The sequence below is a fragment of the Hyaena hyaena genome, unplaced genomic scaffold (assembly GCF_003009895.1).
Source record: "Hyaena hyaena isolate Hyena2069 unplaced genomic scaffold, ASM300989v1 scaffold_79, whole genome shotgun sequence".
Lineage (NCBI taxonomy): Eukaryota > Metazoa > Chordata > Mammalia > Carnivora > Hyaenidae > Hyaena > Hyaena hyaena.
In genome coordinates this window covers 1,470,382-1,497,604 of record NW_024080711.1, presented here as the reverse complement: position 1 = coordinate 1,497,604, position 27,223 = coordinate 1,470,382, and the positions used below count along the sequence as shown (strand labels likewise).

General features: G+C 40.9%; 1 protein-coding gene and 1 pseudogene across 3 annotated transcripts in view; both read right to left on the bottom strand.

Annotated features, from left to right (window-relative positions):
• The window catches only part of GRHL2 (grainyhead like transcription factor 2), a 170,802-nt gene that overhangs the window by 36,889 nt on the left and 106,690 nt on the right, over window positions 1-27,223 (bottom strand). For all 3 annotated transcript variants that reach the window (XM_039233823.1, XM_039233824.1, XM_039233825.1), the window contains exons 8-9: window positions 22,936-23,030; window positions 5,350-5,508 (exon numbers count right to left, since the gene is read on the bottom strand). In XM_039233823.1, coding sequence (XP_039089754.1) covers window positions 5,350-5,508; window positions 22,936-23,030 — 254 coding nt within the window. The remainder of the gene's footprint in view (window positions 1-5,349; window positions 5,509-22,935; window positions 23,031-27,223) is intronic.
• LOC120232854 lies at window positions 3,082-4,803 on the bottom strand (annotated as a pseudogene).

Below are 27,223 nucleotides of genomic sequence, written 5' to 3'. Positions count from 1 at the left end.
TTTTATCTCCAAACTAGCACTTTATTTGGTACTATTACTATGAGGAAAAGATCTGGAATTAATGTTTCAAGACTTCTACATATTCAATGTCAATGTTTATGAAATAAAGTCACCTGCTTATTGTTTTACAGGTACACTTTGACGTGCCACACCAAATGGATTAACATAAAACGTAAGAGTGGCTCCTCATAGACCTCAGTCTTGCCGCCATGTCTATATAAGAAGTTTCCTGCCCAGAACGCCCAGATATCGGCATGATAAAATAACAAGTCTGATGGTATCCAAACATTTCTAGTTCCCATTTCTAAAATCAATCTTTGACTTCACAATGACCCAGAAAAGCTTAGATACATTTAATTAAGATGAAGAAAGCTTCCTTGAACATGACCTTCCATGAATTCCTTTCCTTACTTTGATTATCTGTGACCTTAAGCTTCTAAAAGACATTCTTTCCACTCTTATCAAAGTGCAAAAAGTCTAGTTCTTCCAGAACAGTATAATTTTATCATTTAAAAGACCAAATTTGGGGCGCCTGGGTGGCTTAGTCGGTTAAGCGTCCGACTTTCGCTTAGGTCATGATCTCTTGGTTTAGGTCATGATCTCGCGGTTCCTGGGTTCGAGCCCCGCGTCGGGCTCTGTGCTGACTGCCAGCTCAGAGCCTGGAGCCTGTTTCAGTCTGTGACTCCCTCTCTCTCTGACCCTCCCCTGCTCACGCTGTCTCTCTCTCTCTCTCTCTTACAAATAAATAAAAAACATTAAAAAAAAAAAAGACCAAATTTGTCATTTAAAAATAATTTCCCCTGCCTAAGTGTTCTCTTTGGAGTGTGAGATTTGAAAAATATGCCTGAAGATTTCCTGATTATATTGTGATCACTTTGGCCACTTCTTGAGATGTGATGGCTATCTTTGTTTTATTTGACATTTAAATCGTTTCTTCTAAATTTATTTATTTTATTTTTTTTACAAATAGTTTATTGTCAAATTGGTTTGCATATAACACCCAGTGCTCATCCCCACAAGTGCCCTCCTCCATGCCCATCTCCCCCCTCCCCCCACTCCTAAATTTATCTTAAGAATGTGTTTTAACCGCTTGAAAGTTGGCCAAGGTACCAAGATGGTTTGCAAGGGAATCTTTAGCTTTTCATCATCTCCAACAATTGTCACCTCCAAGATCTTTCCAAACAAGAATTAATAAATAGAAATAAAATCTTTAAAAAAATAATGTAGCTTTATTTCTCAAGTTTTACAGAAAACATAGTTACTGTTTACAGTAATACAATTCTTGTTTTTCAGGAAAGATAATGGAAGTAATTAAATATAGGTATAAAGACAGGGACATAGGTATTGATATAGATAGCTATATAGATAGATCCCGAATTTTTAATGCATAAACATATATATTTCAAAAGAAGTATCATAATATACAAAAAAAATTTAGAGGTCTTTATTTGTATCTTACAGGTGTGTTAATCATAAATCAAGCTGGAGAACTATAAATAGTGCAGAATTTCATCTGTTTAGGGTTCTCAACTATGATTAGGAAACAGGATTGTAAAATGGAATGGCTCTTAGCTCTTTTGCCTTAGAAGATAATCCAAATGAATCATTTGCATTCATGCACCCATTTGAAAAGTGGAAAAATTAAACTTTTTCTCTTTTCAGTCTTCCAGGAGTACGTTTCACCTGGGTTTTGAAATTAGAGCTGCGTATATGGCAAATTACAGCAGAAGATTTTACATATAGCTTTTTAGAAAAACTACCAGCAGGTAAGGTTAATGCACCCTGCTTGACATTTCTTCTTTATCTTTAACAACAGGAGAAGTAAGCTCAAAACTCCCCCCTGGAAACTCTCTATATCACTAGTCTCTTGGAGTCCTCTGACATAGGTGAACGACAATGCAACACTCTCTATTCATCCTGCATTTTTCTCTTGTTCTGAGTTTTAGTATTTATCATATCAACACAGTTGAAAAAAATAATTATATGAGCATCCCTTAAGGCCCCTCTTTCCCACTGTCAATTCCAGCTGCAATGTAAGGGTAAATGGATGGTTCAGTGTCTCTATTCCATCGTTTCCTCCCTTTCTCCTTGTCCCTAATCTCACTCCTCGCCTCCAAGAAGGAGATTCCTAGAGGGGAGATTCTACAATCTCCCTTGGAACATCTGGAATACAGTGAGGGAATTCAAATTATTTAAATGCTGTCCCACTTGGACTTTAAAAATTCCCTGTTGTACATCATTTGGAGATGCTTTTTAAATGTTTAATATGCTGAATTAAAGATATTAACTGACTTTTTGTTTGTTTTCTTTTGTTTTTAAAAGGTTACCTTGGCTCTTCATTGGGGCTTTGAATCATCAGCTGTCACTTTGGCTTCTTATGCATACAGCTGTTTATCAACTCAAGGAATATGAGTTTGGAACCAGCCCTGGACTGGCATCCAGCTCCTCTACTTTTTCACTGTGTAACTTAGACAAGTTACTTGTGCTGTTACCCTACTGTTTTCTCATTTATACGACTGTGTCTATTGGACTTCACTGGCCCCAGTATTGGGGAGGCTACCTAATTGTCCCTGAGAATGCTGTTGAAAAGTTTGATGACAAAAGCTTCTTTATAAAGTGAGTTTGTAATTATTCTATTCTATTCTATTCTATTCTATTCTACTTAGATGCCCCAAGAATATTTTTAAAGTCTAAGAAATGAACAACTTGGTGTTGATTTCCTGCATCAATTTTCCCAAGTATGTGCTGGTAGGCTGTTTAAATATACATATACTTATTGATATATATAGTTTATACTTTAAGTTTTTCAGATTTATTATTTTTAGCATTTGTTTTGTTCCATTATCTTATTTTATTTATTCATTCATTCATTCATTTAGTTTTTGAGAAGGAGCTCACTTTCTTGGGGGCAGAGCACTGCACATGGCCAACAGATGAAGGTGGGCCTCCTACCTATCACGCTCAAAAAGGTACACAGGAAGTGTTGCTAAGAAACATCAACTGGAACATGGATTCCTCCAACCTCATCTGTCCTAGGAGCTAGGACACTACCGACCATTTCCTTGAGGGCCAATGTGGTAGCTACAGATAGAACCCCTTGGGGGTTTGGTTTGCTATTGCTTTGGCTAATAAGGTTTTATCTGTGCCAGGTGGACCATAGAGAATGACCCCCTTAGGGGCTTTATATCCATCTCTTCATAATATTCAGGATGAGTGAGAGAAGTTCCACAGAGTCCTTAATTTCCTGGATTTGGGTGTACGACCCCTCAGTATCAGCATAGGTTTCCTGGGAGGACTTTTCTACCTTCACTGTGACCAATAGATCCATGTCATCCATTTCCTATGATGGCATGTACCTTGTGGGTGAGCAGGACTGAGCAGCCTGGTTCCAGAAGATCCTTGTCTATAAAGGAAAGAAAGCTGACGTAGTGTTCTGAGCCTACAGATGTAGACACGATGTCATGATTGTCATCAATGATCTCTTCCGATGTTCCTACCAACATTGTGGGTCTCCCTCAGTTCATCCACCTTTGATCTTACCTTCTTTTGCTTTTCTTCTAAAGGCTTCATTTGTTCCCGATTTCTAATGAATTCTTCCTCCATGAGAGGATAGTCTTTAATTCTAACTTTGGCAATTTTAACCAGCACTGAGTGTGAGGTGTCACCAGTGGCAGCTTGCTAGCAGCACCAAGTCTCTGTTTTCTTCTTCTTTTTCCTCACTCTAGTTGGTACAGGAGATTTGTATTTCTTTTTCTTGTCCTTGTCATCTTTCTTGCCACCTGCAGGGCCATGACCACAACTCTGACTCTCACCTATCTTCCTTCAGCCACTGGAACCCTGTTCCATTGTTTTAGTTTTCTACCTCAAAGACTCCTATTATATGTATACTGGATCTTCTTTACCACTCTCCTATATCTATTATTTTCTTTTGCATCTTTTTTTTTTCTTTTGATTGTTAAAATTTTGCTCTTTTTAACTTTCATTTCTCTTAACACATCCCCCGGTATATTTATTCACTCGTTTTATTTCTAGTGTAGTCTTTACTTCTGAAATATTTTAATCGTTTATTTCTGAATTTTGTGACAACTCTTTTCCAAATCACTCTATTCTCAAGACATGTCATGCCTGAGATTTTTATGTGATTTATGTTGGTCTTCATGACTTTGGTTTCACCCGTTTTTATGGGTAGGTCCACAGGGAAGTCACTGTGATCTTAATCTCTTTTTTCATGAGACACTGATTGGGATTCAACTGTTTTTTTTTTCTTTTCTGACGGTTATTTTTAAGTGAAATGAGTGAACCAAGATAGTTTTGCTAGCTTCACAGCTCTCATGCTGTCTCTTCAGATGTGTTTACAAAGTAATTAAAAAAAAAAAAAAGTCTTGTATTTCCTGAGCTCTAGCTACTCTATATCCTTCCTCTTCACCCTTTTTATTTGGAACTTCTATTTCCTTTGCACCTTTTTGGGAGGGAGTGGAAGGAGTCCAGTTCAACTTGGATTCTATTCCCAGCAGCTTTTCCTCAGAGCAGAGTTTTGCCATAGAATGGAACTTTAATTTATAACTTTCTGGAGTTCATTGAGCCCTGAACACTTCAACGTTCCATCCTTTTGCACCCAACAGCAAACCCTCCCACCCTGGTTTCACATGCAGTCCCCAGATGGCACACTTCACTCTGTAGTGAGGACCGGGGGCAATTTTGTAGATTATCTCTTCTTTGTTTATCAAGTAGCCCCATTGATTTCCCTCACAATGCTGGTATCATACAGGTCTTAAAACTGCTGTTGCTTATTCCCACATCCATATTTGGGATTTGTAAGGATCTCATGTCACACAATCATAAGATTTTAAGCTTTCCTATTCTAATTGCTCTATCTCTTATGGTGGGATTCAGAGTGATTAAAAAACTGTATCTCCTCCTGAGTGCATGTTTACTAATGAGTTTATTTTATAGGTGCCATTTCCATTCCAAAAGGCTCTAGATGAGACCCCATTTAACCCATAAAATAATACAGTTTATACTGATATGCTCTGGGACACATTTATACCCAGTAAAAACTATTAATCTGTTATTTCAGTTACCTAAGTGAATTGTACTCATAGCACAGTGCACTGTCAATTAGTCATTAAATTAGTGGTAAAAATGATTGACTAATAAAAAATACAGTTGATTAATGACTCCATAGATATCTAACAGGAATAGATTACAGGACAGATTACAGGACAGATTACAACTCCCAGTGTGATAAGGTGATTATTTTGACACCACCAGACAAGAGAAGGTAACAAGAGGGAAATATCATTAAAAATAATATCTAATAACAAAGATACCTTTATGATCTTTACTCACTTTGTCACAGAAGACCTTGATCTGGCAGTAAGCTCTATGAATGGGTTTATTGCTACGATTATTATAACTGTATGTATCAATCTGAATCATCAAAGGAAGTCCTTTCACTCCTTTCTGGGAGGAGAAGTCTGTACTCAGGCAATTCACAGTGATGAAAATCTGAGGGTAGGAGAGAGAAAGGGAAAAGTTCACAAGTCACCATAAAAAGGATCTATTAAAAAAATGCACAAGCCTAAGACTTGGAATCAAAACACTACATACACAATGTTATAAGGACAAATGAAGAACATCTGGATATGCTGAAATAAGAACATGCTGAGCATATAAAACGTTATATAATTTATAATTTAAATATATAAAAACTATTGCTTTCCTATTAAATCTTGAAATAGACAACAAATGCCTTCCTTCAGGCGTATCTGCAAAGTTTTACTTATTTTTCAAACATGCATAAATCAGATGTGTAAAACACTCTCTCTTCAACATATTATAGCTGTCACTTCTGATATTACATCACGTTCTCAAACCTCTGACCTGTGGGATTAAAACAAAACCAAAGACAAAGGTAGGTAACATCTCTCCTTGCACACGACTGCATCGAAATAGTTATTTGTTTATATATCTGTTTTTCCTCCTTGACTATTATTTTGAGATTTGAGACCATTTCTTACTATTTTTGTATTGGTCATACCTAATGTGGTGTGTGATGGAGTACAGGCATTCAGTAAACATGTGATGAATGTTATGAATGAGTTTATCTGTAGAAAAACCCCTAAGTTTTATTTCTTTTATTTTTTTTAAAGTTTATTTAATTTTTTAAGTAATTTCTACACCCAATGTGGGGATCATACTCACAACCCCGAGATCAAGAGTCACATGCTCTACAGACCGAGCCAGCCAGGCACCCCCCAAAAAAGCCTCAAGTTTTAGGTCTAGCTCTAACATTAATCAGCTAAGAGACCTCACACAGGTCACTTATTGTCTTTGGGTTTCAATTTTTTTAAGTCATTTTTAAAATCCTTCCCTGAAGGACAGAATATAAATTATTAACTTACTCTAGGGTAGTGAAAAAGCAAAAGAAGAGTTGGCAAAGGTAAGACATAAAATAGGAGAGGAAATGCAGTAAACTCACCAGGACCCTCATCTTAAAACAAGGGGCATCAAGAGACACAACATTAATAACATGAATACAAAAAAAACCGGAAACTCCAGTAAATTATTAAAGATGATAGTATTGACCAACAGAAGAACTAAAAATAATAATTTGTCTTAAATTGTTGAGAGGAAGAGAAGGAGGAGTGTAATGCCTAAACTTATCCTTATGTTACATAGTGAGTATATATCATTTATAGCTGATTTACCATGGAATAAAGGAATAGGTGCAGCACCTATACTTATGTGGTAAGTATATGAATATTAAGAAGTGTTCTCTGGGAAAACACAAGCATGTGTTTTCATTTATACCACATTTGTATTTTACATAGAACTTTAAATCGCTCATTGTTTTAAAACTGTACAGTTATGTATTCTGAAAACAATTTCATCAATGCATTATGTGACCCATGTGTTATTTGACCCCACTGAAATTTTTATTAGCTCTCAAACCCTTGACCTTTTGTGTCACAGCAACATCAAAAAGAACAGCCCTGCAAAAGCAAAGAGCCGCTGGCATGAGCTGCATTTTAAAAGCCATTCAAATCTTTGATTTTACTACCATGATTGATCTAATTCGTTTCAAGCTCTATTGCCTGTAGGCTTTTGGTAATTTATACAAGCAGATATCTCATTTTTAGTGCTATATCTATACAAAGATCATTTTTAAATTTTATTTCTGAGCCTCTTACTTGGTCATGAGAAACACATCGGTAAAGCACCACGTCAACAGTAAGGCTAAAATGGAATGTCTTAGTGACATGCTAATTACAACAACCTTGTGCACCGTGCCACAGACTCTCACTTTTCCAGCCACCATCTGAAAACACGTGCCTAGAGATGATCTAACCATGGGTACATTCCTTTCATTCATTCATTCTTATTATTCACTTGCTTATTCGTTCATTCTATAAACATCAACACAAGCCCACTGTGAGTCAAACACAACATTAGACACTGGGAACAGAGAACAAAGCCAGACCCCTGCCTCATGTAGTGGATGGTCCAAGGGGAAGACGGAGGAGTAATCCAGTAATAACCAACCAGTAATAAATGGTCAAGTACAGAGGTCATGAGAACACAGACACAGCACTGAGCCTGGAGGACATGTGTGAAACAAAGCCCGCACAGACAGCAGGATGAGACCATAGACTATAGTTATTCAGTAATGGTAGAGAGAAAGGACTAAAAATTCAAATGTCAAGGATTCAGGGGAATTGAATGATAAAGATCACTGAGAAAGACTACGCCAGGCCTGTTTCTCCTCCTGAACTTTCGGGGTAAAAGTAGACAGAAAATGCTGTCTGTTGCTCCTGGAGATATCCTGACTGCCGAGAACATTCATGTGAGCCACAAATACCTAAATACCTACTATGTTCCTGAGACCATGCTAGGCACTAGTACAAATGCACCAATTGTAGTCCTGTAATCACAGAAGTCAGAGGCTAGATGGGGAGAGGAAGGCAACATAATGGTGCTTGAAAGACTATCACGACGTCATCAAATGCTGATCTTTAGGTCAAACAAACAAATAAAAGTATACTTTCCTGGGATCACTTGACTTCTACTACTGTTATTGTTATTACTGACAATAGGCTTATCTTGGCCACAATGTTTAAAACACAGCTTTATATCAGCAAATCAATGATCACTCTGGGGAGCTATGCAGTTGTCTGTGTTTTTGACCTTAGATATCATACAGAAATCTTTCTGTAGTGACTATAATTCACGGGGTGGGGGGGAGTGGTGGGCGGGGGGGAGCGTTCAGTGCAGACTGGTTCTTTTCTCCTCCCTCATAAAACCTGCCTAGTACTACAGAAGCCAAAGAGAATAGTGTTCTGGTGCATATTTCCTAAGGTATTAGGGTTCATGCTTGGATCAGTGAATGACCCAAACATCACATACAGTGGACCACACTCAGACAGGCAGATGCAATGATAATTGTGGCCTTTGTCAGTTCCAAGTCACAACTAAGAGAGCTGAGCTGATAGAATGTGTGTATTTACAAGGACCACTTGAGTGGGGCACATCTACTGGCAATATACCATGATAAATAGACTAAATCCTCCCTGGTGGAGCTGTAGCAGTCAATCTCCCAGTAGAGAAGGTCTTTAAAGGTCAAATGAGCTACAACACACTAGATTCTACTTGAACACACTTAGACTAGGTCCTTTTAATGGGAAAGATTCTTAGCAGAAGGTCCAATGGGCTCTCTTTGATTCGTGGTATCCTGATTCTATACAAATTAAACAATATGATAATCTGCCTTCTCTGCTACATTGAGCTGGCAGCTCCCAAAACTATCCTAACAGGCAGGGATTTTATAATAGAGTTGGCACCACTCTCCTCTTGCCTGGCTGCCTGAACCAACAGTGAAGCACAGTTTCAGTGCCCGATGGTATCAATCATAGTTTCGCTGTGCTGCACTTAAAACCTAAATGGTTGAACTTTAACTGCGGTTGGGGGCCGGAGGGGTTGGGAAGGTATGGAAGGACATTAACGAAAACCCTGGCTTGAGAAATGATAAGCATTTATGTGTTTCATCTTGCAAACCCAACCATGTCCCAGCGCCACGCACAGCAGGCAAATGTGAAAGCCATTTTCTTGGAAGTTTATCTACAAAGTACTGTTTGCAAACAGTATGTGTGTTACAGAAACTTAGGGAAAAGGTATGCTTTCTCCCCACCAAATGTTCATCCAAATGTCAAGCACAGAAAATTCTTTTTGACTCCAGTAGGAGCCCTGATTATGTAAAGAGCATATAAATGCCATGAACAACTGGGTCTTTCACCCAATAATTATGAATATTGTGTATGTTCATATAATGTTTTCAAAATCTGTTATTAATATTCCTGTAATTCTGACAGCACATAATTTATTCTTTAGAAAAATACTAACCAAATCAGGTGTATCCAGACAGATAATAGATAGTATTTTAATTTTGTGATTGGTTCAAAAATTGACTCAGAAAGATTGTTTCTTCATATACCAAGACCTTTCCAGAAACAGAGGGAGTCTCATGACAATTGACATTTCTTAATAAAATCTTTTTTTACATAGGAATTACAATTCTAGTTTGTAGTTCCTACAAAAGACAAGTGACTTTGCCCAGAATATAATAACTCTCAGTTGCGCACCAAGCCTAAGATTTATCAAAATAAATACAGATCAGTGGGGTTTCGAATTACCACATTAACTTGATTATTAACTCCTAAGATTTTTTTCAAGAGCCTGCTTTTAAAATAAATGGGCCTATCTTTGATTTACAAAGCAAGCTGAGATTTAAAAAATCATAACATCTGTGATTTGATGGAAAATATTTAGTTTTTCCTTCTTAAACAACGGATTTTGCATTTTAAGATTCTTCTGGTTAAAGATGAGGACAGTTCCTTCTTTCCTTATTTTGAGACTCTGAAGAGCTCTTTTCCAAGAAATCACACAAGCATTAGCCTCCAGATTAGAGCAACATAGCATACAACAAGAAATCAGCATTCTCCCTCTAAAACACAAACAATATATAAATACATTAAGTGTACTCTTGCCAATTTCCCCACTCTGTTTTCTTCTTGGTTCTTGGAATTATTAAAGACCATATAGATGGCTTTCTTAAATATCAGCATTTTCCTCCATTTTATATGATAATATTTGGGTACAGAGGCAATGCCAAATTAAGACAGAAAGACAGCCTAAAAGTAGACAATATGAACACGTGAACTGTCAATCTTCGGCATTCGTTCATTCATTGCCTTCAGGCATTAATTTAGCAAACGTTTATCAAGTGTTTTCTGTCTGTCCCTGGCATTATACTACACGGTGGGACAAGAATGATAAGATAAGGGCACCTGGGTGGCTCGGTTGGTTAAGCGTCTGACCTCGGCTCAGGTCTTGATCTCATGGTTCTCATGGTTCTTGATCTCATAGGTCTCAAGCCCTACTTTGGGCTCTGTGCTGACAGTTCAGAGCCTGGAACCTGCTTCTGATTCTGTGTCTCCCTCTCTCTCTGCCCCTTGCCCACTCATGTTCTGTCTCTCTCTCTCAAAAATGAATAAGCATTTTTAAAAATTGACAGAGTTTGTGATTTTGTTGAGAATCTAAGAAATTTAGATTTTCTGAAACTTCCATTTATATAGACTTTTAGGGAATTATTTAAAACCTGATAATATAATTCTTTATTTTCTCCTACAGACACTCTGGGTAAGTCTGTATATACATGCATAAGCATTAGGTTTATTCATATAGTCTACCATAATTTTCCATATTCTTTTAGTCCTCAACGTTCTCCATTTCAATAACACACCAAGCTTGTTCCTGGTTGACAGCCTTTGCTATTTGTTGTGCCCTTGATCTCTACACACTGCCCCACACAGTGCCAGCTCCTTCTCATTCAGATTTCAGTCTAATGTCAACTCTTCAAATACTTGCCTTGACTACCGCATCTAGACTTATCTTCCTCCTTCTCTTCCCATCTCAGCCCATGACCAGAAGCAAGCTCTATTACACTCCTCTTTTCTATTTTCTTCATAGTACTTGACATTGTTTGGATTTATCTTGTTGTTTCTCTGTTCAGTGCTTAATTACCCATCTGCTCCATGGGGTTGCAAGCCCATAAGAGGAGGCTCTTGTCTGCCTCAAGGTCACTCTAATCCTAGTGCCAGTCCCAGGATAAATACTCAACAAATATTTGTCTAATGAATTAAGAGAAAATCACCTTTCTAAAAACGCATTTTCCTCTTTATCCATGCTCTTGCTTTCATTAGCCAAACCTCCTAGGGGTTGAGATTGTTTTGAGTAGCTGAAGTCGTCAAGACAATACAGTGGAATTAGCTACTCTGATCAGATTTATCCTCAAAATTTATTACCTGTTTGTATATCAACAAACAGAAGCTGAGTACCAACTATATACTCAGGGTGAATATATATGTGTATATATGTACATATATGTATATGTATGCCATGGAGGATGCTAATTATATATGGTATGGGAAATATGAGAGTGTTCAGTACAGTTCTATCCTCAAGAAAAAAGAGAGATGTAACAGTTTTTGCTATTGTGGAATGTAGATAATTAGATACTAAACTGACTATCCCAGACTATACATTCTGTAAGACTTGATGACAAGGAGAGAAACCGGCAAGTTGGCCAGGGAAGATTTGGTATAGGTGTCATAAGTTGGAAGACAGAGGGATGCTGACTGAAAAGAGCAATGAGGCCAGCCTTGTGGGAGAGGAGGGTGTGTGTTGGGGAAGTTAGGATGGAGCCCAAAGGAAGGAGCCTGTTGAGGGAAGAGGCCAACCATGTGATGTTCATGTCACTGTGATCAAGTCACGAACACCTAATGAGGTCAAGTGTGTATTATCGGGGCCAAGACAGATAGAACTCTGGCGATAGCACCCAATGTCCCAGCTCCAAAGAGGACAAGAAGAGTGAGGGCTGAGCAGAGGCCACCAGGTTCAGAAGTAAAGAGGTCCTATATCCTTTCGAGAGGCCTGACTCATGGAGGGAAGGGCAGGAAGCTAGGTTGCTGGGGTGAGACAAGACTTGGAGACAAAGAGAAGGCATCTCAGCTGGGAAGTGTGGTGGAGGAAGGAGGGATGAACGGAACACGGAAAGCAGGTAGCAGAAAGCAGGGCCATGCAGGGGTATTCTTCCAAGATGGAGGAGGTGTTCCCACAATAAGAGAGGGTGAATGTAAGAGGCTGCAGAAAGGTGGAGTGTGGGACCTAAGAGCCTCGGAAGCAAGGATTAAATAAGATTGACTCAAAAGTGAAGTTCTGTAACAAAAAAGACAGAGCTTTCTCTGGAACTGGAAGCCAAATGAGGGGAAAGCAGAGCAAGGGGAAAAAAATGTACGGGAAGTGCAAAATTAGGTACTTGGTTCAAATCCCAGCACTGTAGCCTTGGACTAATTATTTGCCATTTCTGAACCTCACTTGCCTCATTTTTAAACAAGTACAAAAATCTCTACCTTGGTAGTGTGACACTCTGAAATGAGATTATGTCTGGGGGACCTGGGTGGCTAAGTCGGTTAAGCATTTAGCTTGATTTCAGCTCACGTTCTGATCTCACAGTTCATGAGTTCGAGCTCCGTGTTGGGGTCTGCACTGTTAGAGCAGGGATTCTCTCTCCCTCTCTCTCTCTCTGCCCCTACACCATTCGGTCGCTCTCTCACACACACACTCTCTCTCTCAAAATAAAGAAATATACATTAAAAAAAATAAAATAAAATGAGATTAGGTCTTAAACTGTAAAGTGCTGTGAAAACCTAAGGGAGTTTACCCTCCTCCCGTTGCTCCTCTTCTCCAACCCCAAGCCCCTCCTCACCCCGATGGCACAGCCAACAAAGCCACAGCCCGTGTGCTCCCCCCGAGCTGCTCTGCCAGGCTGCCTCTTTATGTCCCCTCCAGTTCCCCAGTTTAAGCCCTCCTTCCTCTCTGGATTCTCTCTCAAGGCATCTTGTGATGCTATCGCCAAATGATTCACAGGCAGGTTAATTATGTTTTACATTAATCTGAGCAGAAATATTTAATTGAGGTGAGCTGATTTTTAAAACAGAAAACCTATCTGTGCCCAACACTTCTAGAAGGGTGGAATCACAGGCTTTGGCAGGAAGAGAGCAAGAGAGAAATCTCTTGGGCAAAACCTTTATTACTCTCCAGATAGTAGGCTTCTGTCATTCTGCTCTGTCCCCCACCATAGCTTGTCAAACAGCATCTGGGATGACGAAGTATGTGGACTTTACATCACAGTGGCATGGGCTGTTGCTTAACTAATGAGCTCCTGGTCAGAGAAAGGATTTAAATACAGACTGAAAAGATTCACTCACTCAAGTTTCTGATCATTTGTGGTTATATGGATCTGTTTTGGTTCATATTTAAGACTTAAACCTTGCTTTGAGTCTGTAATACTGTGGCACATAATTCAAAAAGGCATGAAAGGGTTAACTGTGAAAACACCTCCCATGCTGCATAGTTTTCCAAACAACCACTGGTTTCTTGAGGATCTTTCATAGTTTCTTGTGTATGCTTCTAGAAATATGTCATGCAATATATATCATTATTCTTTTTTCTACAAATGGTACCACAGTAAACATACAGTTATGCATCTCACTTTAATAAAATTTTGAAGATAGCTCTTTTCTTTTTTAAAGAGCTGTGAAATGTGGAGTAATAGCTTCTTTAACATTGGGTTGTTTCCAGTCTTTTCATCTGACAATGATGCAACGCGTGTCTTTCAACATGGATTTTGTACACATGTGCACATATAGATTTTTCGCACTAAATAAGACCACGTCACTGACTATTTTTAATCTGACTTTTGTCCCACGATTTTACTGAAGTTGCTTTCTTCGAGGCCTCAATAGCAAATTTATAAGCAGGGGGTCTGCAATTTAGTCTGCATCCAGGAGGTCTGGTTAAAATATGGATTACACGGCCCTGTGCCCAAAGTTTCCAGTTCAGTAGGTCTGAGGTGAGAGACCCAAGTATTTGCATTTCTAACCAAGTGGAGGCAGATGACAAGCACGGAGGACCAGGCGTTGAGAAACCACTGCCTACTGCACCGACTTCACTAGGCGGTTCTTCCTTCTTCCCCCACTGCACCCCCACCCTCTTTTCCTTCTTCTGTACTCTACTGACCACCCCTCCCTTGTCTGGTTCCTCTTCCAACATGCCAACACGGGGGAGTCTGCAGTCCCATCCTTGACCCTCTCTTGACCACTGTCCAATTCTCTCCATGGCAATCTCGTCCATTCTCATGGCTTCTAACCTCCCCTCTTTACAAACAACTCTTAACTTCTCTCCTGCCCCAAATTCCCGGCTCTCCTTTTTTTTCCACCCCATATCTTCCACCTGACATGCTCCTCTTTCCAACCGCCACATGCTTAAATTACAACTGACCCTTACGACAGAGCTCTTATGCCAAATCCCCCCAATGTCTTCCCTGATCCCATAGAAAGGTGATCTCTCTATGTGCTACAGTATTTAGAAGTGAAGTATAAGTGTGTGTGAGAGAGAGAGCGAGAGCGAGAGCGAGAGAGAGAGCGAGAGAGAAGATAAAAGAAATCTGGTAAAATATTAATAATGAGTCCATCTCAGTGAAGGGGATGTGGCAATAATTGTATCATTCTTCCAACTTTTCATTTGTAACTTAAAAAAAAACTTTTTAACGTTTATTCATTCCTGAGAGACAGAGCATGAGTGGGGAAGGGGCAGAGAGATGGAGACATAGAATCTGAAGCAGGCTCAGAGCTGTCAGCACAGAGCCCGACGTGGGGCTCGAACTCACTAACTGAGAGATTATTACCTGAGCAGAAGTCAGACACTTAACCGACTGAGCCACCCAGGGACCCCTATAAAGTAAAAAGCTGGGGACATTTTTAAATAAAAAAAGAGTTTTCTCCCTTTCCAGAACTTTTGTGGCACTTTAACTCTATTTTCATAAGAATCTCTGTCACTCTTCCACTCATATTGCATTTATTTACAGCTGAGTCTTACTTCTCAGCCTGACCAAAATGTTCTCTGGGAGCAGACACTCTGCCTGGCTTATCTGCCCATGAATTTCCACAGCCTCCCCTAGCACATGATATGCAACAGGCAAGCTGCTTCGAAGGAGTGACTGTCCCTTTGCCAGAGATAATGTAGAATATATTACTGCTAGATCCTCCTTGATACAAAAAGCAGGGTTAAAAGAATACATGCTTTATTTAGCCCAAGGGTGGAGTTCCTGCTCTGCTCTGCATTTTAGCTGTGCAACTTTAATTAAGCGAGCTAACTTCTCTGGGCTTCAAATTCATTACTTAAATGAAAAATGTTATCCACTTAAGATATGAATATTGCGTAATATATATAAAGCAACTGGCAGAGTGCCTTGTCTGTAGTAATCATTGAATAAATATTAACCTGGGTGCATGTGCGTGTGTGCCTGCATACACACACGCGCGTGCACACACACACACACACACACCACCATCAGTCTATGAAATCCAAATCTGTAACCTAATTCTCTGCACATGTATAATAATTCATGCATGGAAGTTACAGAGCCCTAAGCAGAATTCCGTCCAGAAGCATGGATACTCTACATCCTCACAAAAGATCAGGCCATTGATAGTTTCAGGGAGATGCCTTCCACAGATTATTCCTTCTATATATGAACTAACTCTAGCTTTAGAGCTTTTCCTACCAACCATTACCTTGTAAAACTGAAACAAAGGCATGGCTTTGTTTAAGTTCAATACCAAAGACTCCAGCAAATGTTTACCTTTCCCTTTTAAAACTTCCTTCACCCACACCACGCCCCAGCAAACACATAAAAATGCCATTTGCCCTGCTTCGTAGTGTGTATCTGGACCTTTCAAGACCCCTCCCTGGAGTCTCCCCCAAATCTTTCTTTGCCTCTGAGACCATGAAAGATGCCTTATAATATTCTCTAACCTTCCATAAGATGACTTGTTTAAAATTAGGCTCTACTGAGACAAAAAATTGGGATGTAACTTTTTCTTCATTAGTAATAGCAATCAATCTCATTTCATCCCAGCTCCCCAGATGGCTGGCAGGAGGCTGGGGGGTAGGGGAATGAACTAGGTCATGAACTCGTGGGGCATCAGGAGTCTGGTCTTCCTTAGCCAGTACTTTGGCTTCTTTTTACATCCCGAAAATCAATATTTACATATCTTGTCTTCTCCCTTGGTATCCAGCACAGAGTTTGGCAGAAAGAGAATACAGTCCATTTAGAAACATCCCCTCAGAAGGCGAGATTTGCCAAGACTACCAAGACAATAATTTTCCAAGTGCTGTGAGATGGCCCAATACAAACTGATTAACTACTTTAAACCAAAAGGAAGTACTCAAAGGGAGAGAGAAGGAAGGAGGGATATAACAAATTTGGGACGACCTAATGGATTCACCATGATTTGGTGAATTTCAAGCCAGTCTTTCAATTAGCATAACCTTCTTTCCCACAAAAAGAGACTGGATAATTTGCAATATACACGATGGTTACAGCATTTACATTTTCCCAACTTAGTATTTTCACACAGGCTATGGTCAATACACTGGTGTTTCTACCAGCCTGTCTGTTAAGCTACTAAAATGGAGATGATGAAGACAGAAAAGCTGTCTTTCCCATCCATTAGCAGTTGATGGAGCAAAAAGCTAAGCTTCACTTGCTGACCGCTAGCTATACCTTGAAAAGACAGCACCGGGAAGAGAAAGGGTTAACCCAGACATGAAGAAAAGGTAGCACCCTGAAGTATATGAGGACAGAGTAAGTCAAGTAAGTCACCATCCACGACAGCTTTCCTCACATCTCACAATGTGAAGGAATTCATGACACAGGACACATCAAATGCCCTTCATCCCAGGCAGCTCTAGGGCCATGCTGGGACATTAAATGAGCTCCATTTTCTTCTCTTTTTTTATTTTGAGAGAGAGACAGAGAGAGAGTGTGCATGTGCGAGTGGGCGAGAAGCAGAGGGAGACAGTGAGAGGATCCTACGCAGGCTCCACACTCAGCACGGAGCCCAGTGCCGGGCTCGATCCCACAATCCCGGGATCATGACCTGAGCCGAAATCAAAAGTAAGATGCTCAACTGAATGAGGCACCCAGGAGCCCCTCCATTTTCTTTTTTAGAAATGGATTTACAAATACAGGACATAACTTTTTATTCCCAACTTCCGTTTTGATTTTCCAGCTCAACCAGCCGACTCACGTCAGCATATCCATGTTTCCATCCCTCAGACCAGGTTTCAGTTCTCATATAATATTCCCTTGGGATCAGAGCAAAATCAGATATAAATGCAATAAATAAAAGGCACAAATATTAAGGGAAATAGGGCTCAGAAGAAATAGCAACATGTACCCCCTCACCTTGAATTTCCTTACACTTTCAAAAATTACATAGAAATCTCTTCCATAAACCCAACACATTTAAAGCCTCCAAAGGGACCCCGAAGTCAAGGAATATATCTCTAAAATGAATATTGCTTATGCGTAAATATTTACTTTGAATTTACTAGATTGGTAAATTCAGGCTTTCGTTTATTGGATTTCTTAAGTTGCAAACATAAAGCTAAAAGCCATTGTGTGCCTCCTGTAGCTTTTATTTTCTCTAATGATAATCCTCCTTCTTGCCTTGAATTTTTTTTTCATGTTGTACTTCCCACACGGTATTGCCAACAAGAGAGAAGAATAGTCTTCCTGGTTCATAACAGAAACAAAAGCATACAAGGAAAGTGTACAAAATTAACGAAAATGAATATGAAAATGGAATTCAGGATACCAAGGAAAGCAGCTGGAGAGAAGCAAGGAGTATAAACGTATATCGTTGTAGCAAAGAAAACACTGGGATGTCTCAGAGTTACATTACAAAGCACGTACCGATCTTTAATTAATACAAAGTGAGTGTGCAAATGAGATCACTAATGTAAGGCTAACACACACACACACACACACACACACACTCAGTTGAACAGTCCTCACTCCCATATTCATTCTAATCAATAACATGTATGATATCAAGAGAAAATGTACCAGGGCAACCAAAGGCGTGGACAGACCAGCGAACCCATCTCATTGGCGGACAGGAAGAAGACCAAGTGGCAAAATCATGATGACTTGATTGAACTGCTTTGTTCAAGGAGATGGGGCTAACCATTTGTTTTCTTGTTTTCTGGAGCTGTACTCCATAAATTGCTTTGAGAAGAAAAATCATGGTGTGCTTTGGTCTAAAAAAAAATGCAGATTTCCCTCTCATGGGATGATTAAAAGCATGGACTCTGGACTCAGAAGGATATATGTTTAAAGTCGACCTTGTCTACTTGCCTAATCTTGCAGTGCCTGCTATGTACAAAGTCGATATTTAGTGGCATCAGAATCTGAGATTCACAAGAAAATGATCCATGACGTCTCACAGCCTCTCTGCTCCCCACCCTGCCCTGACCAGGTCTGAGCCCTGCCCACCCCCAATCTCAGCACAAAAATTTAACAGGAATAAAAATATATGCCTTATTTGTGTCCTTAACCCTTTCTAAAACTGCAATGACTTCCTGCCTAAAAGCTCCTCCCTGAGCCCCCAAATGCAGGAAGAACATTCACTGCTGATGTGGCAGAGTAGAAGGCTGGACTAGCAAGCCCCCCAAACCCTTCCCGCAAATGGGCACAGAGAGAGGGAGAAACGGGGGAGGCACCAATCTGGTGGGTGATCCCTGCTTCTGCAAACACAGGTGACAGGCAGCAAAGAGTAACCCAGGAGTGCCAGAATTTCCTATCATTGGAATACAATAGATTCTTTCAAAAATCAGGGATAGGAGATGGGGTAGTAGTGGGTTGATCTAACTGCTTGATTATTTAGCGACGCTGGTTGAGGGAGGGGGGAACACTGTTACTCGATTGAGATGATTCTAAAAGGCTTGGATGCAGAGGGATTAAAAAAGGCCTCATGGAAAGAAGCCTCCTTCACCTTAGCTTATAAACCACAGGCAGGGTGAAGCATAGAAATGGGAGAGAAAGTGCCATGGTGTTCTAGTGGAAAAGACTCAGAAAGGAAGCTTGTTCCTCGGAGCACCAAGTAGCATCAAGTAATTCTCTGCGGTCACAAGAGAGGCATTTGTAGCACATGGAGGTTTCCTGAAATCACCATGAACAGAGAAAACAGCACCAGACAAAAATAAGGGGCCCAGTTTCAAGAATCTCTTTAGAAATCTGGGAGAAAGGGGAGTCTGTAATTAGGGTTTGCTGCCCTCCGGCTCTGGCGGTGATGTCATTGCCTAAAGAAAGGCAGTGCTCAGTGCCAGGAATCTGAGCTCACCGCTCTCCAATAATTCAATACGGTCTTGCATGGGAGTTCCTCGTCTTGGGGATTAGCGAGCAACAAATCTACTTTGTAGGCACCAACGTTTGGCTAAGGGAAAAAAGAGGAAACTGAAGCTCGGAAAGGGCAATTCTCAAATCTGACTGCCGGAACCCCATTTCAGCGCTATCACCCTGTGCACCGGGCCCCGTCAGTCTCTGATCTGACCTCACCCACCCAGGTACAAGCTGAGTCCTGCCCAGAGACCCCAGGACACCAGTTCGTGTGACGGGGCTTCCAGACTGCACAGACCCTGAGGGGAAGAGAATGTCCTGTTGCAGACTCTTTCTGCTGCCCGTGTCACTGCGCAGGGGGACACTGTGGCACAACCAGCAAAACCGGTTCTGGGTAGAAGAACTCTGACGGCTCTGCCAGGACCATGCGGCATGACCGAGACTGGGAACCTGCAGTTAATCCCCAGGCCTCATTCTCACTAATAGTTTTAACACCGTCCCCGGCCCAACGCTTTCCTATAGTTAAATCGAAAGATTATAGTTTCACATCCTTGCTTTTCTTGTGTTTCTCTAAAGGAGAGCTAGAAACACAACGTAAGACAGAGACAAAAGAGAAAGAGTTGGAACTGTGCTCTCAAAAAACTCATAAACTTTTATCATCGGGTCTTGATTATACATATGTGGTAAGACTACCAAATACCAGACTGTTATTTTTTTTTCTTTAATGAATGCCCTGAACCTTAAATGTCCAAATAAAACCTCTTCTTTAACGCAGTTATCATAGGAAAACATATGGTCTTCTCACATGCTGCTGTTGTGACTCAAACTACATTTGTAATGTCTCTTCCGACATTGCTTTCTTTTTTTTTAATTTTTTAAAATGTTTTATTTATTTCTGAGATAGAGAGAGAGACAGCATGAGCTGATAGATAGAGAGGGAGACACAGAATCCGAAGCAGGCTTCAGGCTCTGAGCTGTCAGCACAGAGCCCGATGCGGGGCTCAAACACATGAACTGTGAGATCATGACCTGAGCCGAAGTTGGATGCTTAACCGACTGAGCCACCCAGGCGCCCCAAACATTGCTTTCTTTAAAGCTGGTAAAGCTGGTTTTAAATGAGAAATCTCATTTGTAAACCTGAGTGGTATTATCAAACTTGTTGATATGTATTTAGATTTGGACCTAAGTGATTTCTGATATTTTTCTTTAATGTTTATTTATTTTTGAGAGAGAGACAGAGAGACAGAGTGGGAGTGGGGGAGGGGCAGAGAGAGAGGGAGATACAGAATCTGAAGCAGGCTCCAGGCTCTGAGCTGTCAGCATAGAGCGAGATGTAGGGCTCAAACTTACAAACCGTGAGATCATGACCTGAGCTGAAGTAGGGACAGTTAACCAAAGGAGCCAACGAGGCACCCTAATTTCTGATATTTTTCTTTAAACTTAGTCAAAGATCAAGATTTACCACCATTGTGGGCATTGAAAAGGTCACAGCAGCTCTCTTTAACAGAGCTAACACACGTCGAGCTTTGACCTGCTGCCAAATGTCAGTTCAACCCAAAATTAACTACCTTGCAGGTTCACCACAGAACCTCCATCATTCAAGCCATCACCTCTTATTAGGCATTTTCTTTATAAGATTCCTACTGACACATTCACCCACTAGCACTCATCATCACAGACTGCCTGATCATGAAAACTGGGGCTATGATCACAGTTCACATTTATAGCTTGCTTTACACTGACAAGGCACTTTCTTTCTTTTTTTTTTTAATGCTTATTTATTTATTTGGGGGAGGGGCGCAGAGAGAGAGAGATATAGAGATATAGAGAGAGAGAGAGAGAGAGAGAGAGAATCCCAAGCAGGCTCTGTGATGTCAGTGCAAACCCCAATGCAGGGCTGGATCTTACAAACCTTGAGATCATGACCTAAGCCGAAATCAAGTCTCGAGAGTCGGACCCTTAACCGACTGAGCCATCCAGGCGCCCATGACAAGGCACTTTCAATGATAGGATCCCCCTGTCTTCTTGATCCCTACGTTCCCTAGAGAGTTGGCCTGCCTCTCACCCCTCCCACTGTTGTCGGGGTATTGGTTCCCCTGTCGCCTCTCCCTGAGCCCTGGATCTTCCCGGAGTGTAATCCCAGCACAGAGACCACTGGAAAAGTGCTCTGTGTTTGTATGTGGGAGGGAACTGAGGCCCGGGGGGTCAGACGACTTGCTGGAGTCAGAGGACTCCAACCCCCACCCCATGGCTCCATTGCACAGATGGCCTTTTCATGATCCACCCCAGTAATCTAGGGAATGGAGCATTAATGGGGAGACAAGATTTGAGTAAGGAACTTTCAATGGAGGTGGAGTGAACCTAGAAGACAAACTTTCCCTACAGTTCTGTGTGGGACCTGACCTCTCATCCGTTCATTGCAAGGCCTACTTCCTTCCCTTGGATGCACCGAGCCTCTGGAACATTCTCCAGACTGTTCTGGCACTCCATTACTGCTTACCCATTTGGTCTCCTTTCTTGGGCCTAAATCCAATTTCATTTACATGGTTTCATACCTGAGTGAAATGAGACACTGAACACTTCATCTTGTCCATAACTCATGCCTGCAAACTCCCATCCAGCTTCCTTTCTCACCGAGCCTTCCCCCTGCTCGAAGGCAGTAAAGTATTGAAGGAAACTGTTTACGTTGATCTTTTTATTAGTTTGAAAACAAGAGTCTTCTAACACCCTCGTAAATGGTACATAACTGAGGCAGAAAACAAGCTTAGGCTTCATCTGAAACCTTCTCTTGAGTGCAAAAGAAGGATCAAGGATCAGAAGCTAAAAGACACAGAAAGAAGAGTGAGCAGAGTCTGTAGTTTTCATAAAATCAAAGAGACTCCAAGTCTGGAAAACAGATCTGAATATCCACGAGTCTTACTTTTTTTTACCCAAATCAGGGCAATGATGGACGTCTATCCTCAAGGCACAACTTACCGGAGATTTTACCATTGCCCTTCCTAACCATACTGGCACCAGGAAAAAAAAGACAAAAAGTTGAAGCAGTCACCATTAAAGACAAGGTTCAATGTCATGACATCGGCTCTACCACAGGGAATGAAGGTCGGAGACCTATAGCCCTGCTTTCTGTACCTGTCCCTCAAGTGGGTTCTGCCTGGAGAGTCATGGGGCCAGAAGGCCTGCTCATTCACTTACCTATGCAGACATTAGCTCTGAACACCTTTCTGCCTCTGTGGAAGGCAGCAGTCAGGGCTCTTTGGGGGAATCTGCAGTGTAGGTAGACAAGGTTTTCTGGCGGAGCCTTGTCAGTGCCACTTGCTAAAATAAAGCCCAGGGAGCTAGAGGACTGGGGAGGGGTGTGCAGCCTGGTGCATCCCACAGGAGGTCACAGAGAAACACACACACTCCTTTGTCTCCTTTATCCTCCAAAAGGCAATTTAACTGCACATAACTGAATGTGCTGTGCGTAACTTCCAGAGAAAGATAACAGGTTCATTTCTTTTTTTTTTTTCTGGCTTGAGTTAACAGATCTTTCCATACTTATAAAGGCTGCTGTAAAAGAATCATCTGCAGGGAACGGTGACATTGTTGAAAAGGCACAAGAAATGAAGCAACGCTATTTTTTCACTCACCTTTGCCTCTTCATTCACGTCCCAGGTGAAGGAAACGGCGTTATACGCAATCTCCTCGATGTTTCCAATCGTATTAAAGCTCTCCTTGTAATCAGCTGTCACATTAAAAAAGAAAAGGGTTTTAAAAGTATAAGAGTTACTTGGTGACATGTACTTAACTGTCATTTTCCAATGAGGAGATTTAAACTTTGCCTACTCTTCCGGCTATCTCTTAGCAACAGTTAAGGATTTGTGCTTGCTGATATTCTTTCACTAACATTTACTTGATGAAAATGTTCCTCTATTAGCAGAGTAAATGTAGGTGAAGCAATATTCCTAAGAGATTTGTTTATTGGTTTCATTTTTTATGACGTTTATACAATTACTAATTTTTTGCCCTCCTGAATCCCTAGTCACCTATCCACTCCCTCACCTACTCAAAACATGCCTGCAGCTTAGTTGTGCTGGAAGGTGCCAGAGTTGTGCATAGGGATGGTTTTGTAGAACAGCATATGCTGGTTATCGGATAGGCAGTGTCCACGGGAACCCAGGGAAGAGAGCTCAGGAGACTGCAAGGAAACATTTTTTTTTTTACTTCTCTTTAGATGTAGGTACAGAGTTGTGTTAATCATACTCAGCTCACTCTTACCACTTACCCATTTAAAGCCTTCTTTTATTTCTCTGCTTATGCATATATTTATGTACTCATTTCTATCGTCACTATCCTCTCCCACAAACACAGCAGCTATCGACGTGTTTGCTATGTGTGCTTAGGAAATACACCGAGTTGATTGGCCCATGTGTGTAGCTCTTATTTTCAGGAGTTGGGTTGTGCTGTGGCTAGAGTTGCCAGATCTAGCAATTATTTGGGATATACTTATCCTGAAGAAGGATCTGTTGTTTGCCAGTAATTCAAATTTAACTGGGCACCTTATATTTTATCTGGCAGCCATAGCTAGGAACCTCTTCAGATCTAATCCCACTACTGGAGGCATGCCTATTTCTAACAGCAGCTACACAGAATTCTGTGGTAACCATAAGCCACTAGTGACTTATCCCCTCTAAGCAGATAAGGACCCTTTGATAGTGTCCAGCTTTCTGGGACACAGACTCAACTGCACCTAAAGTCCTTACTACCCACGATTGCCACCGTCACTGTCATTATTTGGCTTTAAGTTCTGGACATGATCTTCCTCCTTTTTTGTTTGTTTAATTTTTTACATTTATTTATTTTTGAGAGATAGAGAGGGAGAGAAAGAGGGATGGAGGGAAGGAGGGGCAGAGAAAGAGGGAAAGAGAGAATCTCAGGCAGGCTCCGCACTGTCAGCACAGAGCCTGAAGCCTGATGCAGGGCTGGGACCCATGAAACTGGAGATGAGGACCCAAGCCGAAATCAACAGTCAGACGCTCAACCAACTGAGCCGCCCAGGCACCCTGATATTCCTAGTTTTAACCCTCACTACCACCTGAGTGTTTTAGCTTTATGCTTACCATCTGCATGTCCCCCCTACTTTTGGCCTACTTTAATTCCATACTGAATAAACGTGGGCCGTGTCCTACCTGGCCAGCAACATGGTCCACAGCCCACCTGCTTTCCTCTGAGGTCTGGTTCATTCACAACGTGGTCACCTCATCACAAATGTTCTTTCTCTCAAAGCCCCCATCATGACTTTTCTAAAAAGTCAGATCATCTGCTTTTTATAATTTTTCTCAAGACTAAAACTTACACCATGACCTATCATGTCCTTCACAATTGGACATCTCTCTGGGCCCTCACACTCCAGGCCCACAGTGTGGGCCAGGGGAAGATTCAATTCTAATGACACTGGACATGTTTTTGTTTATAAAATCTTTCTAGGGGCGCCTGGGTAGCCCAGTTGGTTAAGCGTCCGACTTCAGCTCAGGTCATGATCTCACGGTTCGTGGGTTCGAGCCCTGCGTTGTGCTCTGTGCTGACATCTCAGAGCCTGGAACCTGTTTAGGGTTCTGTGTCTCCTTCTCTCTCTCTGCCCCTCCTCCACTCATACTCTGTCGGTCCTTCTCAAAAATAAATAAACATTAAAAAAATTTTTTCAGGGGCATCTGGGTGGCTCAGTTGGTTGAGTGTCTGACTTTGGCTCAGGTCATGATCTCACAGTTCGTGGGTTTGAGCCCCTCATCGGGCTCTGTGCTGAGCCAGCTCAGAGCCTGAAGCCTGTTTCAGATTCTGTGTCTCCCTCTCTTTCTGACCCTCCTCTGCTTATGGCTGTCTCTCTCTCTCTCTCTCAGAAATTAAAACAAAAAACATTAAAAATTTTTTTCAGATGAATAAATAAAATCTGAGTTTTGTTTTTTGTTTTTTTGTTTTTTTTTGCTGTGCTAGGACAGGAGCTAGGTGTTAGGATGGACTCCCAGGATGCATCAAGTGTCTGTTGCCTATAAAATCGGACATGGTTCTGCCCAAAGGGTCATCTTTTCTGGCTGTGTCCTTCTAGGTTGCTGTGTCACCCCACGGCTGGTGGCTTCTTGAGGCTTTAACAAGCTGTCTGTGTTTGTGCTGTGACATTTTGAAGTCTGCTTTCCTAACGCTCACATATCCGGTCATTTTTATCCATTTCCTCCTCATTTATTGTAAAATCCAAGTTCATGTGATCCTTTATCAAGATTTTTCACCCCTTTCTTACAGTAACGCAACTCTTCGTGCTTGTGTGAATCGGGTGGAGAGAAGCGGTAGGTCCTGTTTGCTTTTTCTATCCGTGGACATGGATAGAGGGTTAATCACAGAAAAACCTACTTTTTAATGTGCTCTCCAGAATGGCCCTCCAGGCCCATTCTCTAGAAGGCACTGTGCCAATCTAGATTCCTCTAGAATCCCAGTTCTCCCTTTTCTCACCAAATTTCCACCTTTTTTTTTTTTTTGCCAATCCAATGGGTACAAAGTGGTATCCTATTGACGTAATATTTGCATTTCTTCTTCCACTTGTGAGTTCAAGCATCTCTTCACATCCAGGATAGCTAAACAGGTGTTGGCTTATATAAACTGCCTGCTCATGGCCTTTGTCCATGTTTCTATTGATTCCCCCAGGGAAACTTTAAAGCAAAACTATGTATCTTTACATTTTATTATTATTATTATTATTATTATTATTGAGAAAGAGAGAGACCATGCATGCATGCCTGAGTTGGGGAGGGGCAGAAGGAAAGGGGAGAGAATCTCAAGCAGGCTCCACACCCAGCTTGGAGCTTGACTCAGGGCTTGATCTCGACTACGAGATCATGATCTGAGCTGAAATCAAAAGCTGGACGCTTAACTGACTGAGCCACACAGGCACTCCCGTCTTTACATTTTAAGTAAAGCATAGACACTTTGATACAAAAGCATGTGTATTCACCATAAAGACCACAATCTACTCCACAAACAGCCACAAAAAACACATCTGTGTATATATTTCCTGTTTCCTACTTCAGTCTCTGTCTCCCTTTCTCCAAAATATGTAAATATTTTACACAACATTGTAACAATTATTTTTAATTTGCTTTTCCCCCCTTAATACTTCTTCAGCATCTTTCCATGTCAATAAGTAAACTTGTGGAAAATACTTACAATTGCCAAATACTATTATACTAAATTTTAAAAAGTGCCATAACTTTACTTTGCTCTTGTTGGTCACTTTAATGATGTCCAATACTTTGCTACCATAAATAGTACTGCATTTAATTATCTTTATGGCTAAATATTCACATATACTTCATTATTTCATTAAGATCTATTGTCAGACAAAATTATGAATGAAAATGGACTTATTACAACCAACCCCTCAGAAATACAAGCAATTATCAGGGAATACTATAAAAATTATATGCCAACAAATTGGACAACTTAGAAGAAATGGACAAATTCCTAAACACACACTCACTACCAAAATTCACACGGGAAGAAATAGAAAACTTGAACAGACCCATAACGAGTGAAGAAATCGAATCAGTGATCAAAAATCTCCCAACAAATAAGAGCCCTGGACCTGATGGCTTCCCTGGGGAATTCTACCAGACATTTAAAACAGAATTAATCCCAATTCTTCTCAAGCTATTCCAAAAAACAGAAGTCGAAGGAAAACTCCTGGACTCATTTTATGAAGCCAGCATCACTCTGATTCCCAAGCCAGACAGAGATCCAGCAAAAAAAGAGAACTATAGGCCAATATCCTTGATGAATACGGATGCAAAAATTCTCAACAAGATCCTTGCAAATCGAATCCAGCAGCATATCAAAAGAATCATCCACCAAGATCAAGTGGGATTCATTCCTGGGTTACAGGGCTGGTTCAAC